Source organism: Muscardinus avellanarius (assembly GCF_963383645.1).
Source record: "Muscardinus avellanarius genome assembly, chromosome: 5".
Lineage (NCBI taxonomy): Eukaryota > Metazoa > Chordata > Mammalia > Rodentia > Gliridae > Muscardinus > Muscardinus avellanarius.
Genome location: NC_137790.1, coordinates 44,219,854 through 44,235,274, shown reverse-complemented (window position 1 = coordinate 44,235,274; position 15,421 = coordinate 44,219,854). Strand labels below are relative to the sequence as shown.

At 33.5% G+C, this 15,421-nt stretch overlaps 2 protein-coding genes across 4 annotated transcripts in view; both read right to left on the bottom strand.

Annotated features, from left to right (window-relative positions):
- The window catches only part of NSUN3 (NOP2/Sun RNA methyltransferase 3), a gene marked incomplete at both ends in the record, with an annotated part of 47,732 nt that extends 46,300 nt beyond the window's left edge, over positions 1-1,432 (bottom strand). The window contains 2 exons of the mRNA XM_080696489.1: positions 628-737; positions 1,358-1,432. Coding sequence (XP_080552615.1) covers positions 628-737; positions 1,358-1,432 — 185 coding nt within the window. The remainder of the gene's footprint in view (positions 1-627; positions 738-1,357) is intronic.
- A 6,498-nt stretch (positions 1,433-7,930) lies between these two features.
- The window catches only part of ARL13B (ARF like GTPase 13B), a gene marked incomplete at both ends in the record, with an annotated part of 65,006 nt that continues 57,515 nt past the window's right edge, over positions 7,931-15,421 (bottom strand). For 2 of the 3 annotated variants that reach the window (XM_080695794.1, XM_080695796.1), the window contains 3 exons: positions 7,931-8,007; positions 13,161-13,229; positions 14,449-14,565. In XM_080695794.1, coding sequence (XP_080551920.1) covers positions 7,931-8,007; positions 13,161-13,229; positions 14,449-14,565 — 263 coding nt within the window. The remainder of the gene's footprint in view (positions 8,008-13,160; positions 13,230-14,448; positions 14,566-15,421) is intronic. The other variant, XM_080695795.1, reaches the window with a different exon arrangement.

The window sequence follows — 15,421 nt, the reverse complement described above, 5'->3', positions numbered from 1 at the left end:
ACTTCCCTGAGCAAGAGACTATAAGTAAACTACAGGAGGACTATCTTATTCTTTGTATTCCAGGGGTCATTATTTATACTGTGTCAGGAACTTAAAGTCACGAGCCCATAGAATAACATTCTGAACAATAGCAAAACTCACCAACATAAAAGTAAAAATCTTCTCACTTTTATGCATTCAGGTTTATTTTTATAATACATTTAAAGAATTTATGTGCATATGTGCATGTAATGTCTGCTCAAAGTTATTTATAAATAAAGTCTGATTTTAGCCAAAATAAAGCAGTGTTGGTGTTTTAGTTTTAATATTTTCTGCATTTCAGGAACTAGCCTAATATCTCCAAAAGTTTTAAGCTTTTTAAAAATATTACAGTATAATTAATTTTGTCCAACTGGTAAGCATTCCAGTTTCATGGATGACAGTAACTGCTCATGACTAGGGTATCACTATGAAATTTTCTTTCTTCCCTTTTCATTCATTATCCCACGATTCAATCTACTATTTTAGTTTTCTTCCTACAATCCTAGAAGAGGACAGTCATGTTTAGATCCCTTTCCTCAACAAGTACACTACATACTTCACTTTCAATATTCTATCATAAAGTATCCAGCGATAAATTATACTAACCTTACTGTATTCCAGGAATCTCCAAGTTCTTTGGAATACTGCTTTTCAAAATGATCCAACACAATTTTGCAAATCTGTTTTGCAAGCTTCCTCTCTGATTTTGCTTTCAGCTATGACAATAAGAAAAGGCTGCTGACACAGATTGACATTGCGAGTTTACTGAACTCCAACATTAAGTCTTTTAATTAATTAATTAATTTATTGGATAAGAACATTTTTAAAAGGTCATCGTAGATGTTAACATCATTGGGGAAATTCGTGAAAAGTGCATGGGAACAAGGTGCTATCTTTTCAACCCTTCTGTAAACCCTAAAAATATTCCAAGTAAAAAAATTCTAAAATTTAAGAAAAGTTTAAGGCTTGGGGGGGGGGGGGAGCCATGACTGATTCTTCTTGAAATTCCTTGAAAATTGTTTCATTTACACAACAAGGTCCCCTCCCCAAAAGTGTAACTGTTCTAAGAGCTCAAAGACAAAGGTCCAGCCCTCGAGGACCTTACATTGAGCTCGAACTTATGGAACATAGGCATAAGAAATCTAATTTTTAGACTGAAGGGGCTGATTATGTGTGCGAGAGGAATCTTGGGAGAAAACGACAGGGAACACTCAAGACTCAAAGCGCGCTTGGCATCTCTCCAGGGCTCTGGACCCGGAAGTTAAAACCCCTGGGAAGCGCGAAGGGGCAGCGCCAGAGGAAGTCCTCCCGGCCCGGGCCCCAGCCGTCCTCCCACCCTCCCTGCTCGCGTCAGGAACCGGTTCAGTCTGGAGCGCTCGGCCAGACCCCAGAGCCTCACCCGAGTCAGCATTACTTTGCCGGCAACTTCCAAACAAGGGTTTTACCCGCCTCGACATCAAAAAGCTTCCGATGACCTGGAAAGGAACGCCCAGCCTGCAGGTATTGGCTGAAATCCGCAAGTGTCTCCCCGTTCCCGTTTCAGTTCTCGCGACACTCCACTCTGCTCCTGTTGTCAAAATCTCGCCCGCGGCTGAGCTCGCGCGAGAGCGAGGCGCCAAGGGGCCGGCGGCGCGGGCGCGGGCGGCAGCGGCTGCCGAGGCTCGGCAGGCTTCGGGTTGGAACCAAGTCACCCACAGAGTCTCTGTGAGCTGAGTGAAAAAGGATGGGTCTTTGTCACCTTTGGGTTATTTTTGTCGTCACATTTAATCTCAGAAGCGAAACTTGTCACAGAATAATCCTAAACCTGATGACCTCCTTTAGCTTCTGAAATACGTTTAAAATCAAATCCCCCCCGCAGAGCCCGCTGGATCATCGCTCCCTTCAGAATGGAAAGATTAGAATGAAATACACAGGCAAAGCGCACGGCACAGAAACTAGTTCACAGTAAACGCCCGCATGTTTGCTGCTATGTATTAATTCCACTGTCATGGTCATTGTGATTATCAGGTTCTGATACCAGATGCCTGAGGACCAAAATGAGCCTGGTGCCACCTTCCCCGCCAGTTTTTTTTCTTTTTTTTTTTTTTCTTTTTTCTTTTCTTTCGGTACTGGGGATGGAACCCAGGAGCATTCTACCTCTGAGCTACATCCCCAGCCCTAGTCTTTATTTTGAAACAGGGTCTCAGTGAGTTGCAGAGGGCCTAAGTAGCTGAGGATGTCTGGAACTGGATTCCTCCTGTCTCCGCCTCCAGCCACGGCCTGGCTTTCCCCACCAGCTTTAAGAAGAATAAAATCATGTCATTCGCAAGATGGAAAGACCTGGAGAACATTATGTTAAGTGAGATTAGTCAAGCACAGAAAGAGAAGGAATATATGTTTTCTTAATATGCTCAATTTAGGGACCATTAAGAATACCAGGACTCCAGATAATGAAGGGGGAACTTCAGCAAAGCCAGAATGGAAGGAGAGGAAGAGGGCTGAGGTTGATTAATGGAGGAGCTACATCTGAATATGTGTAAAAGTATGAATGTAGCATGGTCAACCTGGACACTCATTGTTGGGAAGGAGAGAAAGGGGGAGGAGAGGGCACCAAGCACAGTCTGAATTATGCCATTTTCAATATGATCCACATAAAAATTTTAAAAAATGAAAAAATAAAGGCAGTTTTAATGGTTCTCAGGAAGCTGTTTATCACATATGTTCTGATAGGAAGAATAGTTAATTTGCTTGTGTGTTACTCTTTCATAGGACCCCTGTAGCAGCAATCTGCACTTTATCAGAGAACACCCAAACATTCCCGTGGTTCCTGATATTTAATACGTATCATTATTTTGAATTGACCCTTGATGCTCAGTATATTGGTATAAGAATTTGCAGTAGGTACAAATTTATAACCATATGAAAGAGATAAATGTCTTTAGTGATTTAAAGCTTGAAATATGTAAACAGGTTTCCTGGCAATCTAAAAATATATGCATTAGAATTTAGATTTGGTGCAAGAAATATATTCAGGACTGAAATAATTAAATGAATGCCATCTATTGAATGTTTAGGGGAAATCATTAGTCTACTTTTTTTTCCTTTATAAATCTACATTTTCTATCTTCATTACAAAATGTCACACCTAATAATACACTTATATTTGCAGTGTATCTTTTTATATGATATTTAACTCTTTCCTCCCATTCCCTCTTGAATGCTCACCAGTGTATGTGGCTGAAACGTTTCAAACCCCTGAAATAATTTACAGATTAGAAAAATTTGCTACATACAAAAAATATTAAATACTGGCTGTCATATACATCTTTGTTACATTAGGACTAGAAAAGCCTGGCGTGGTGCCCCACCCTTGTAATCCCAGCATCATTTAAGAGTCTGAAATAGGAGGATCATGGTTCGCGAACAGCCTCAGCTACTTAGTGAGGCCCTTTGTAACTCAGTGAGACCCTGTTTCAAAATAAAGAATAAAAAATAGGGCTGGGGGTGTAGCTCAGAGATAGAATGCCCCCGGGTTCCATCCCCAGTACCACATACAAAAAAAAAAAAAACCTAGAGAAAAATTCTGTTCAGTAATTCTAAGAACAGTTTTTATATTTTCACATTGAAAATCAGATTTGCTTCAGCTTCAAAGAGCATGCTTATGTAAAATTAAATGAACATGGCAATGAGGCTGAACTTTATTTCTCTAAATGGGAAAGGTTTATCAAAGTACTCACAATCATATATGTTATATATAATATATATATATATATATATATATATATATATATACACATACATACATACTATATTTCTCTTGGGGAAACTGTTATGCTTGGAAAGAGTACATTAGCTCTATCATTTTGAAAGTCTTATGTTACTATTCTAATTTTAAATAAACATCTTTGCTGATAAATTTTTTTCAGCACTTCTGAAAATCTTAAAATTTCTAACTAGTATTTAATTTGGGTACGTTTCAAATACAACTAAGCTACGTTTATTTTGGAAATTACCTCTTTATGTCTATTTATCTGCCAGTGTCTTTATGTTTATATTAGAGATGTTAACTATGTCATACTCATAAGTACTTTTCCAGTTTTTCTTTAAACTATTTAACTTTAAATGTGAAACAACTTTAAGTTTGTATGTAATATTGTTCCCACACTGTTTTATGAATTTACATATTTACACAAAACATGTCTCAAATACTTCATGTATATATATATAGGATTATGTTGCCAAAAAGTTAAGAACAATCTGTGTAGTAAAACAATATGACATCAAGAGATCTTAATTCCTTAAAATGTGTGGTAGGAAAATCTAGAGAAACCTGTTAACAATGCTACACAATAAGGCATAGAAGCAATCTTCAACTTTCACTTTAGGTGAGGCTCTTAAAAGTTTAAGACTCCAGAGTGGTATTTATAAAGTCCAGCAGACAATCCAACTGGTGAGCAAATATTATGACTTCTAAATTCATTTAACCCTTTTAAAATTTCAGGGGATATACTTTAAATGTGTTTAAAAGACAGTGTATACATAAATGTTGTATATAAAAGAAATATATTTAAAAATAATTCAGTCTAACATATATGCAACTGGTAAAGGCTGGAATTCATCCTCCCAAAATTAATATATTAAAGCTATAATCTCTGGTGTCTCTATATTTGAAGATGAGGCCTTCCAAGATATGATTAAGTTCCAATGTGGCTCAAATGAATAAGACGGAATAAGTCATAAACTAGTCTTATGGTGTCCCTCTATAAAGAGGAAAACTGGACATGCTGAGAGATACCAGGGGCAAAAGTAGAGAGAAGACCTTTGAGGACATAGCCTATAAGATGATGTGAGAGGCCTTAGGAGATAGAATTCCCCTAACCCCTAGATTTAATCTCCAGTACACACACACACACACACACACACACACACACACACACACACACACACAAACACACACACACACACACATAGTGTCTTCTATAAGTGAATTTTTTCAGGTTATCACATGAGTTTTACAAATTAAGTAAATTCTAGACTTTTATTTGGCATTTAAAAGAGCATTTATTTTTAAACTCAAAATATGGGATTTAAACAATTTATAAAAAAGTATAAATTTGGGCCAGGCGTGGTGGCTCATACTTGTAATCCCAGCATTTGGAAAGCTGAGAAAAGAGGATTGTGGTTAGAGGACAGCCTCAGCTATTTGGTGAGGCCCTTTGCAACTCAGTGACACCCTGTTTCAAAATAAAGAATAACCCGGGCATGGTGTCGCATGCTTGTAATCCCAGCATTTGGGAGGCTGAGACCAGAGGATTGCGGTTCGCGGACAGTCTCAGCTACTTAGTGAGGCCTTCTGTAACTCAGTGTGACCCTGTTTCAAAATAAAGAATAAAAAATAGGGCAGGGGTTGTAGCTTGGAGGTCGAATTCCTCTGGGTTCCATCCCCAGACCGGTAAAAAAATTAAAATAAAAAAATAAAAGAATAGGGCTGGGGGTGTAGCTTGGAGGTAGAATGCTCCCTGGGCATTGAAACAAATTAGAAATAGTTAAAAACTTGAGGAAAACACATATCCAGAAATTCTTAAAAATGTACTGTTATGTCATAACATTTATCTCTAGTGTAGTTTCTATGCATACTTTGATACTTGACATCAAATGCCTGCAATATTATACCATATGTGCATAGGGAATTCCAATAAAGGCACACAGAATTATCAATAAGTAAAAATATATGTGTGGCTATCATCTTTAACAAAAGACAAGTGATCATCTCTATATAAAGTACTTTGACACCACAATTAGCTGCTCTTAAAAATAACAGCATTGTATCTCATATACATAAAAAACTGCATAGTTTTATATAAAAGTATTATTTTAATTTATTGATTTAAATTGACTTTCAACAATCATACTAAAACTTCTTTATTATCCAAAGAAACTCATTTAAATCCATCAAATAAAGAGAAAACAGCATATTATACAAATAGTTTATTATGTGAAAATGTCATAATTTGTGAGGATTAAGGATAAAAATAGCATATAACAAAATAGGCATTAAATTATAAAAGTCCACCTAGATTTATTAAACACCTTTTGAAGTATTTTTGGAATGCTTTAATAAAACTAATTTTTGAGGTGAGGGGGCTATATGAAACATTAATTTGATTTTATGAAACAATTAATTTCAAAATTACTTTTATTACATGGAGCCAGCAATTACTACACAGTGCAGTAAACACTGGTACAAAAGAAAACTTTCAAAACCTTATCTTTACTTTCAAATCAGATGAATGTTAAAAATATAGCAAAAGTATGAGTTTAGTTTAAAAATGAGTAAATATAAATATTATTAAAGAAACCAAAAGATAAGCAATTTTTTTCTAATATTCAGGTCAAAATTTTCATCTTGTCTTTCTGTAATATTTTCCTTACGTTTCATCCACTGATCAAATTGAGATTTGTATGCACTTAATATCTGAAGAAGAATGCTTTTTGGTTCCTCAGGGTAGTAGGTAGGTCTATGTCCAAACTCCAAGAAACTGTACCATGTTGTCTAGAGTAATAAGCTACCTGATTTTAATAAAAGTTCAGTGAGTTAAAAATGTAAATAAAATGTTACGCTCCAAAGTAACAACTTAAAAATAAATAATATGTTAAACTCCTTTAGACATATTCATGTGGTTATCAGTTCCAGGATGATGTGTCTGTTGTCAGTATAAGGTACCAAATGAACCAATTAAGGCATGCTTTCAATTAAATGAACATTATGAATCTATTACTGGAACTATGTATCTAAAAGTTTATTTAAATGGTAGAGAACTTTATGGATGCAAGAAAAGTAAAATTGTAAATTGAGAATTATTTTGGAATCATTTCTTTTTAAAAGTATTTGAACAAAGCTTTTTACTCTTACTCTTTTAATACCCAAGTTATTTATTGTAAAATGTTCTTTTTGCCTTTAATTTCAAATCATGAAAGAATTAAGATAACCTGAATGAGTCACTGTAGCTTCTGCTAAAATAAAGGAACAGGGGGTGCCTTGTCCTCTGAAAGTATCTGACCTTGAAAATGTGGCTTATTGGGAATTCTAATAATATCTTCCAGAACATATTTTTATTGACTTAAACAAATTTAAGTTAACATGGATATTTTAAGTCTTTCATTTATTAATATTATCATAATATTATCACCAAAGAAAGCAAACAACAACAGCAACATTGAACGCTCTCCTTTGGTAATACTTCACAGTCACATAATTTGGTAGAATAAAGATCTGAGAATCTGCTTTTTAAAAAAGCTATTCCTTTTAAATTAGGTCAAATTATTCAATAATAAAGCTATTAAAAAATATACCTCCAGTCATATGTTTGTATAGTTCATGTATAAAGCAAATCAGCTGTTTTTCAGTCACAATTTAAAGCATCTCTAGAAAAGTGCACAATCAATTAAATAGTAATTAAACAAAAGTTTTAGAAAAATATAAAAACAGTTAAAAAGTTAGGTTATAAATTCCCAAGAGCTCCCCTTCCATGCACATGTATCTTACAAAAAATGTTTAATATATAGAAATATAGACTTTAAAACAAATAGTAAAGAAAATATAGAGACCACTGGCTCTTATTTCTGAAGAAGTTTCCTTCAGGAATAAGCCCAGGAGTGGGAATGTTTAAACCAGAGTCAACACGTCAACAAATATCTTCTAAACATGGTCCATATGATCATCCCATCTCCTGGTCATCTTGTTTCTCTTCTGTTTTTAACCATGAAGAACATGGAGAAATAGGTCAGGTCTTTGGGTATTAATCTCCTCACTTAAATCATTTTGGCTCTCTTGTCTCATTCATAAGTCTCAAGGTTTTTCATCTTTTGATAAAGAAGAAGGTCTCAGCTCACCCCACTGATGTTAAATGAACTACTTGCCAAGCCTTGGTTATGAGATCGCATCAGGAGCATCACCATTAGGTCTCTGTCGCACAGCCAGGGGAGGAAGAGGCTTCCCATAGAAATCTACATAAGGACGGGTAACCAAAACCACAAGACACTTAGGTAATCAAAGTTTTTGACGTGGTTCATTATTTTTCAACCATACCTTTAACACATGTCAAGTGAGGCGACAGTAGATAAGATAGAAAAAAAAAAGAGACAAACCAAACACCCAGAACCGAAGAAAACTTGGGAAAAAAAACCCCACAAAAACAAGGTTAAATTCTATTTGGTTTAGTAAAAACTTGCATTAAGGGTTACATTATTATTATTTGTTTCTAATTACCCATTCACATTAGAACAGAATAAATGTAAAATATTAAAAAAAAAACATTCTATGGATAAGGCTCTGGTAAGTCAGCATTTGTACACATCATGTTCTTATTCAGTGCCTGTTAATTCTAGGTATTTTAGGAAAATCAAGTGTACTTTTTTATAATTACATTTCAATATAGTTTGTTATTTGGGATATATTTTTACCAAAAAATTCTTGCCCTTTGTAAATTTTATTCCTTATCACAAAAGGTTTATAAGTTTAATGGTATCATCTCTATTAATTAACTACTTTTGTAACCTTAAAATTATTCTAGAAGCATAGAAGTTCAGGATCCCTTAAAATAAGTATACATTATGAAAAATGATTTTTTAAAACAGCCATAACTTCTAGGTATTTTAGAAAAATTCAAAGCAATTATGAAGCTACAAGTATGTTCTAGCAATTCTTAATGTAACAGTATAACACAATTAGTTAAAAGTATGGGTTTCAAAGCTAGACAGACCCAAGTTTGAATTCCATTTACTATCTATGAGGCCTTGAAGTTCAGGTTCCTCATGCACAAAACACAATGGTAGGTATATGATACATTTATTAATATTGGCATAATTAAAATGATAAAAGCTATATCAAACACATGTGCAACAAATGTATTTTTTCTCTCCTAAGAATTTAGCTTATTTTTATGGTTGGTTTTATACTACTTATTTGCCAGAACATTGAATCATTCTATACAAAGTAAATTTCTTATTGCCTTAATCATATTAGATATTAAGTGGATCTTTGTTCCCAACTGAAATAACCAACTTAATTATGAATGCACATCTTTGTAAAGGACTGGACATATTTTAATATGAAAATTGTTATAAGCAGGAAAACTACAAACAAAATTTTATCTTTATTCATTTAAAAATATTCTTCAGTTTGCCTTTTTTTTTTTTTTGCTTGTTTTCTTTACTTAGAAACAGGGTCTCTTAAGCCAGCGCGGCTGGCTTCGAACCTGTGAGATCCTCCTGTCTCCGCCTCCCAAGCGCAGGGATTACAAGCGTGTGCCACCACGCCTGGCCAGTCTTTTTAATTTTTGAAACTGAGTTGCGAAGAGCCTTGCTAAATAGCTTAGGCTGTCCAGGAACCAGGACCCTCTGGTTCTTTGCCTCCTGAATGCTGGGATTACAAGCCTGTACCACCCCGCCCAGCCTCTATTTAGTTATTTTTGATTAGCAGAATCTTTCATTCATTTCTAACAATATGTAATGCATAAAACATAACATTGATAAGGTATAGATGAATTTGGATTCTTTTTTTTTTTTTTTTTTGCAGTACTGGAGATGGAACCCAGGGACATTCTACCTCCGAGCTACAAACCCAGCCCTATTTTTTATACTTTATTTTGAAGCAGGGTCTCACTGAGTTGTGGAGGGCCTCATTAAGTAGCTGAGGCTGGCCTTGAATGGCTATTCTCCTATCTCAGCTTCCCAAATGCTATGATTACAAGCATGTCCCACCAACGCCCAGCTTTAATATGTATTCTTTTAAGTCTCTTCTCCAAACACCACTGTGTTACCTGTTATACTGAGAAAACATTGTAGGCAATAAAAGTAATTAGAAAAGTAAAATGCATTGTTACCAAGGCAAATTCCTTTAAAAATTCTGAGTTTCACTATGAATATAGTTTTAGATCTAGATATAAAGGCAAAAGAAAAAAAAACAATTATGTAAGTGGTACCTGGCAGTATCTTAGATAAACATGTCTTAATAAATCTCCTAAATTACTTAATGTGAACACTTCAAATTAAATTTTTTAAACTTATTATGCATATTTTCTTCCTCAATTAATAAAAAGTTAACTGGACTTTTTTAAAACCCAAGTTAGGTATTCTTTCACTCAAAATTATTGAAAGGTATGTCACTTTGAACATGATTAACATTGAAGTAATAAAATAGTAAGGATATTTTGCCACTTATGAAGTTACAGTATTTTTCAGCATTGAAAAGCAAATTTTTTTTTTTTTTTTTTTGTGGTATTGGGGTTTCTGGAAGTCCTTCTTACCTCCGGGCTACACTCCCAGACCTATTTTATACTTTTTTAAAATTTGGAAACAGGGTCTCTTAAGCCAGCACGGCTGGCTTTGAACCTGAGCGATCCTCCTGTCTCTGCCTCCCAAGTGCAGGGATTACAAGTTTACAAGCTTGCGCTACCACGCCTGGCTAAAAAAGCAAAATTTTAATATACTGAAACCCAACTAAAATATTAGATGACAGTGGACTTAAACATAAATAATTTATCATATATTTTTTCCAAGGGGTTCTAATTTGAAAGCATAAAAAAGAGAGAGGGAACACTTTTCAGTCTGTTTTTTTTACCTCTTTTTACAATTTTCCATAATTGTATACTTACCCTGAATGCCAATTTCAATTTTTTGCATTTCATTGGACATTCTTTCCCTCACAAACAGCAAATTATCATTCTCTTAAATGCATTCATTCAGAAACAATTATAGAGAATCTGTTAAAAACAAAGTTTTCCTATTGTGTAAGGGAAAGTGGAAAAAGAAACCTACCTACCCCCATTTACCTGGATGAGTCCTTTTTTTTTCCTGAGTTCCATAATTTTACTTTGTGCTGGGATTTAGACATTTCCAAAAGACAAACGTACAGATACCTGTATATGTCTCTACAACGGGTTTACTTGCTCTTCATATATTTGCGATTATAGAGGTAGCACCAACCTTCAAGCACCTTTAGCAAAATTATATTCCTCTGCCCTCAATCACACCTCCATTCATCATGTTCTTAGCACACAGTTTTTATTTTTCATTCCAATTTTCAAGTATTATGTTACTTACTACTTACATTCATTATTGTGGTAGAGTCCAAATGGACTTTTACCTCAGAAATAGCCGCCATTAAGTATGTACTTGATACATTGTGACAAAAATCATTTTCCTAAACATCAAATCTAATAACACTATTTCTATGCTAAAATTATTATGTCTTAAGAATTATAGCAAGTCCAGACATCACAACATATATGGAATACCTTTATCATCTGGGCTTTAAATCAAAATTCCACTTTCAATGTTTCCTGTAATTTCAAATTTCCTGTTTCTTACTAACTCCATGCATAACCTAAGCTCCAGGCACATATTATTCTCCAAATAAACCATGTTCTTTCCAACCTCTGCCTCTGAACAGTGACTTATCTGCTTCTTACACTTCCCATTCTATGAATGCCATGTCTAATGTCACTTCCCCTAACTGCCTCTGCAGCTTGTGCACAGTGATTCTGAACCATACAATGCATTGTCATGTACACTACAGTAAGCTGAAGTATCGTCTTCTCTTTTAGAGAAGGATCTACACAAAGGCAGAATGTATGCCTTATTCACCATACTATTACAAAAACATTTGGTGACACCATATACAAAAGTGATACTTATTGAATGAATGATGATTCAGTAAGAGAATAAATAAATAAATTATTTTTCCATATATGTATATACATAGAAATGCACTATTATTATCCAGTTTTTTTTTTTGTTTGTTTGTTTGTTTGCGGGTCTAGGGATAGAACCCAGGGGCATTTGACCTCCGAGCTACACCCCTTCCCTATTTTTTATTCTTTATTTTGAAACAGGGTCTCACTAAGTTGCGGGGAGCCTCACCAAATAGCTGAGGTTGTCCGCAAACTGCGATCCTCCAGTTTCAGCCTCCCAAATGCTGGGATTATAAGCGTGTGCCACCACGCCCGGTTTCTTATCAAGTTTTAAAAATCATTAATATTCAAATTATTAATGTATTCAATGTAGGTAAGCTTACTTAGTTATATAATAAAATTATAAGACATGGTATAATCAGTGAAAACATCATGATATAAAAATCAGTAAAGCAGACATATTTGAATCTGCTGGAAATATATCAGCAACTTTTATATGGCCTAAACAAACTATTCTAACTTTGGAAGTGTAAAAATAAGTCTTCTAATTTTCACTGTGGTTAGAATATTTTAATTGAGATTATAATGAAATATTATGGGCCTATTATACTCCAAAAAAGAAAGCAAAATATTTCATATATGTTGAATATTATGTGATAAAGCTTTTCTAATGACTTTTTCTAGTAAGTATTCTTTTAACACAAAGTCATAAAAATTTGGATGTTCTGACTGCACAAGTTTGCTGAGCTACAGTTAAATCTACACAATTATCTTTTGCATTCTAGAAATATATTACTGATAATGTATAAGTTGTGTAAGTTGTTCTCTTTTAGTCCCAACTTTCCTTTCTCTAGCTTTTGCTTCTTGACATTCTAATGCCCCAAACTGGCTGGATTAAAAATAATATTAAGTTTTTTTTTTTTAAATTGTTCTCTTCAATAAAATCTGCAGTAACTTTCCATTTAGCAGAACTTTACTTGGTTTTTTGATTTAATTTCTGAGTTTAGAGACTGTGTTGATCTTTGCTTCATTTTAATATTAACAGCTGGGTATCTTATTAGGAACAGAGAAAAATTATGTGGTATTAAGAGAGAATATGTTGTGCATACATAGAATGCTACAGATTTTTTTTTTTACAATTTAAGTGTAATTATAGTGTGTCATATTTATTTTAAAACTTTTCTCTTTTCACATGTCCATGTAAATGTATCAGGAATAACCTAAGTATGATTCTCTTTATCTCTGTATTCTTAGGCAAATAAAAATAAAATTATATAGATGCAAAGTGCATTTAAAAAAATTAAAAATTAATATGAAAAAATAACAAGTATAATGAAAAAGAATGATGGTAGATTTGAAAGGCTTCCAAAAATAAAAGACTAAGTTTGTTGAAGTTGTGAAATGAAGTACAGAAAAGTGGATGTAGGATGTACAGATGATATTTGAAAACTGATCCTTTTGCATTACCATTATGACGTGTTTCACCAAGAGGCTCAAGTTTTGGAAGTCTAGTGACTTTAGGGGTTCCCCAGCCAACTAAAGAAAAAGAAAAACATTTAAAAACACCGTTAACAAATGTCTTCTTAGGTCAGTTGAGAGGACCCTTCACTTGACAGGAAATGTATATAATGTTCAACGTCAATTCAAATGTACTCACAATATTGAATAGCAATAAGTCCATGTTAAACTTCCTCTAATTAAAAATGCAACTATAGTATTTTATTATCCTCTTTAAGTTTTTATTCACCTTTACTTACCGATATAAACTCCTATTTATAACCATCATAAATACGCTTTTGACTACCATTCCACCCCCAAGTGGAGGCAAAAAGAAATGTTTTCTTATTAAATCAAATAATAGAAATGAGTCTAAAAAATTCTTAAAGGAAAATGTTACCATTTGAAGCCTTATAGCAGGGCTATAAGGATATTACAAACATTTATGTATCATTAGATATTTGTTGAGCACCTATAGCAGGTTAGGTACTATGCATAAAGGTATGCTGAAATTACTTACAATAATTACTAATAACTATTAGTAATAGTACTAACAATTACTGACAATTATTGTACAGTCATGTCCCAATGCTTCTTCACATACATTATTCCAATTAATCCTTATGAGAACTTAGGAAGTGTATGTGTATGTTGGATTTATATTGGGAAAATTTATACATGTAGGTAACTTTCAGGATAAAAGGTCCAGTTTTTTAAAAGATCACATCAACTATCCTTTTTTAGCAATCTGAGTATTACTTTTTAAAATAAAACTTGAACACATTCTAGAGATTATTGAGTAAAGTTTTCTTAATATATTTTACTTTAGATTTTTCTTCACCTTTAATTTTAATTAATTAAAAAAATTTGTGGGGGTAGATCTGGGGGTTGAATCTAGGGGCATTCTACCTCCGAGATACACCCCCAAAACTGTTCTTTAGACTTTATTTTGAAACAGGATCTCACTAAGTTGTGGAGAGACTCACTAAGTAGCTGTGGCTGGTTGTGAACCTATGATCTACCTGTCTCAGCCTCCCAAGTACTGGGATTACAAATGTGTATCACCATGCCCGGCTTTTCTTCTCTTTTATAAAACTCTTACATGCACAAATTTTGCACAAAGTATGCAGAGTGAATGATTCTTTCTCAAAAATTAAAAACTAATGAATATGCCAAATAAAAATTATATGATTCTTTTTCTTTTCTCCATCATTTAAAGCAGTATTTCTGAATTCAGCATCAACATAATTTTACTCACCAGGAAGGGGAGGGGGCGGAGGTGCTGGACTTTTAGGAACAGTCTCATCTGTATTAACTGGTTCTACTCGGTGACTCCTTTTCATTCTTAGTTTCTTAGTTTTCTTTTTACTGTTATCTATAAGAATATAAACATGGAACTTTATACTAGTTGGAAAAAGTGAACTCTAATAGAATATATTAAACCTCTGAAAAGAAGTGAACTTAAAAGGAAAAGAAAATATAAAATTAGAATATTGATATTATTATAATAGAAATCTATTCTACTTTGGAAGTTAAGTAACCAAATGTAAACTTGAACTTACTATGAATATTTTTAATTGATGGCTTATTAATAAATATATTTATGAATGAAAAATGATAGCTAAGAGCCTATTTTAAATTCTAGTAAAAAATTTCAGAATATAAAAATAGTTCTCATTTCCAAGACTAATTTATGTTTCTTCCAAATGTCATATTAACCAGATATAATTTTATAATTGCAGGAATATCTACAAAATTCAGAAATGCCTAGAAAAAGAAGAGTGTTGCTGGTTTTTCTCAGTGGGATACAAAAATGAATTTGAGTAAAAAAAAATCCTTTAAGATGTAAAAAAAGATTCCCATAAAATCTAACACATTACTCATTAAAACAGCAACTAAAATAAGATGTTTTCAATATAAATATATGTAAAAAAAATCACTTAAGTATACCTAGCAGAATTGACTTTATGTTCTTTCTCAAAAAAAAACCAACAAAAACCAATTTATAGATTCTTGAATACATATAAACATATTAAGAATATACTAATGTTTAAGTTTAACAACTAAAATTAGGATCATAAAGTAGTTTTAGAGCCTCAAAGTTACTGAAATATTTACTTATTTATTTTTGGTACTGGGAATTGAGCCCAGGGCAGTTTTTTATTTGAAACAGGGTCTCGCGAAAGTGCTGAAACTGTCCTTAAAACTGTGATCCTCCTGTCTCAGCCTCC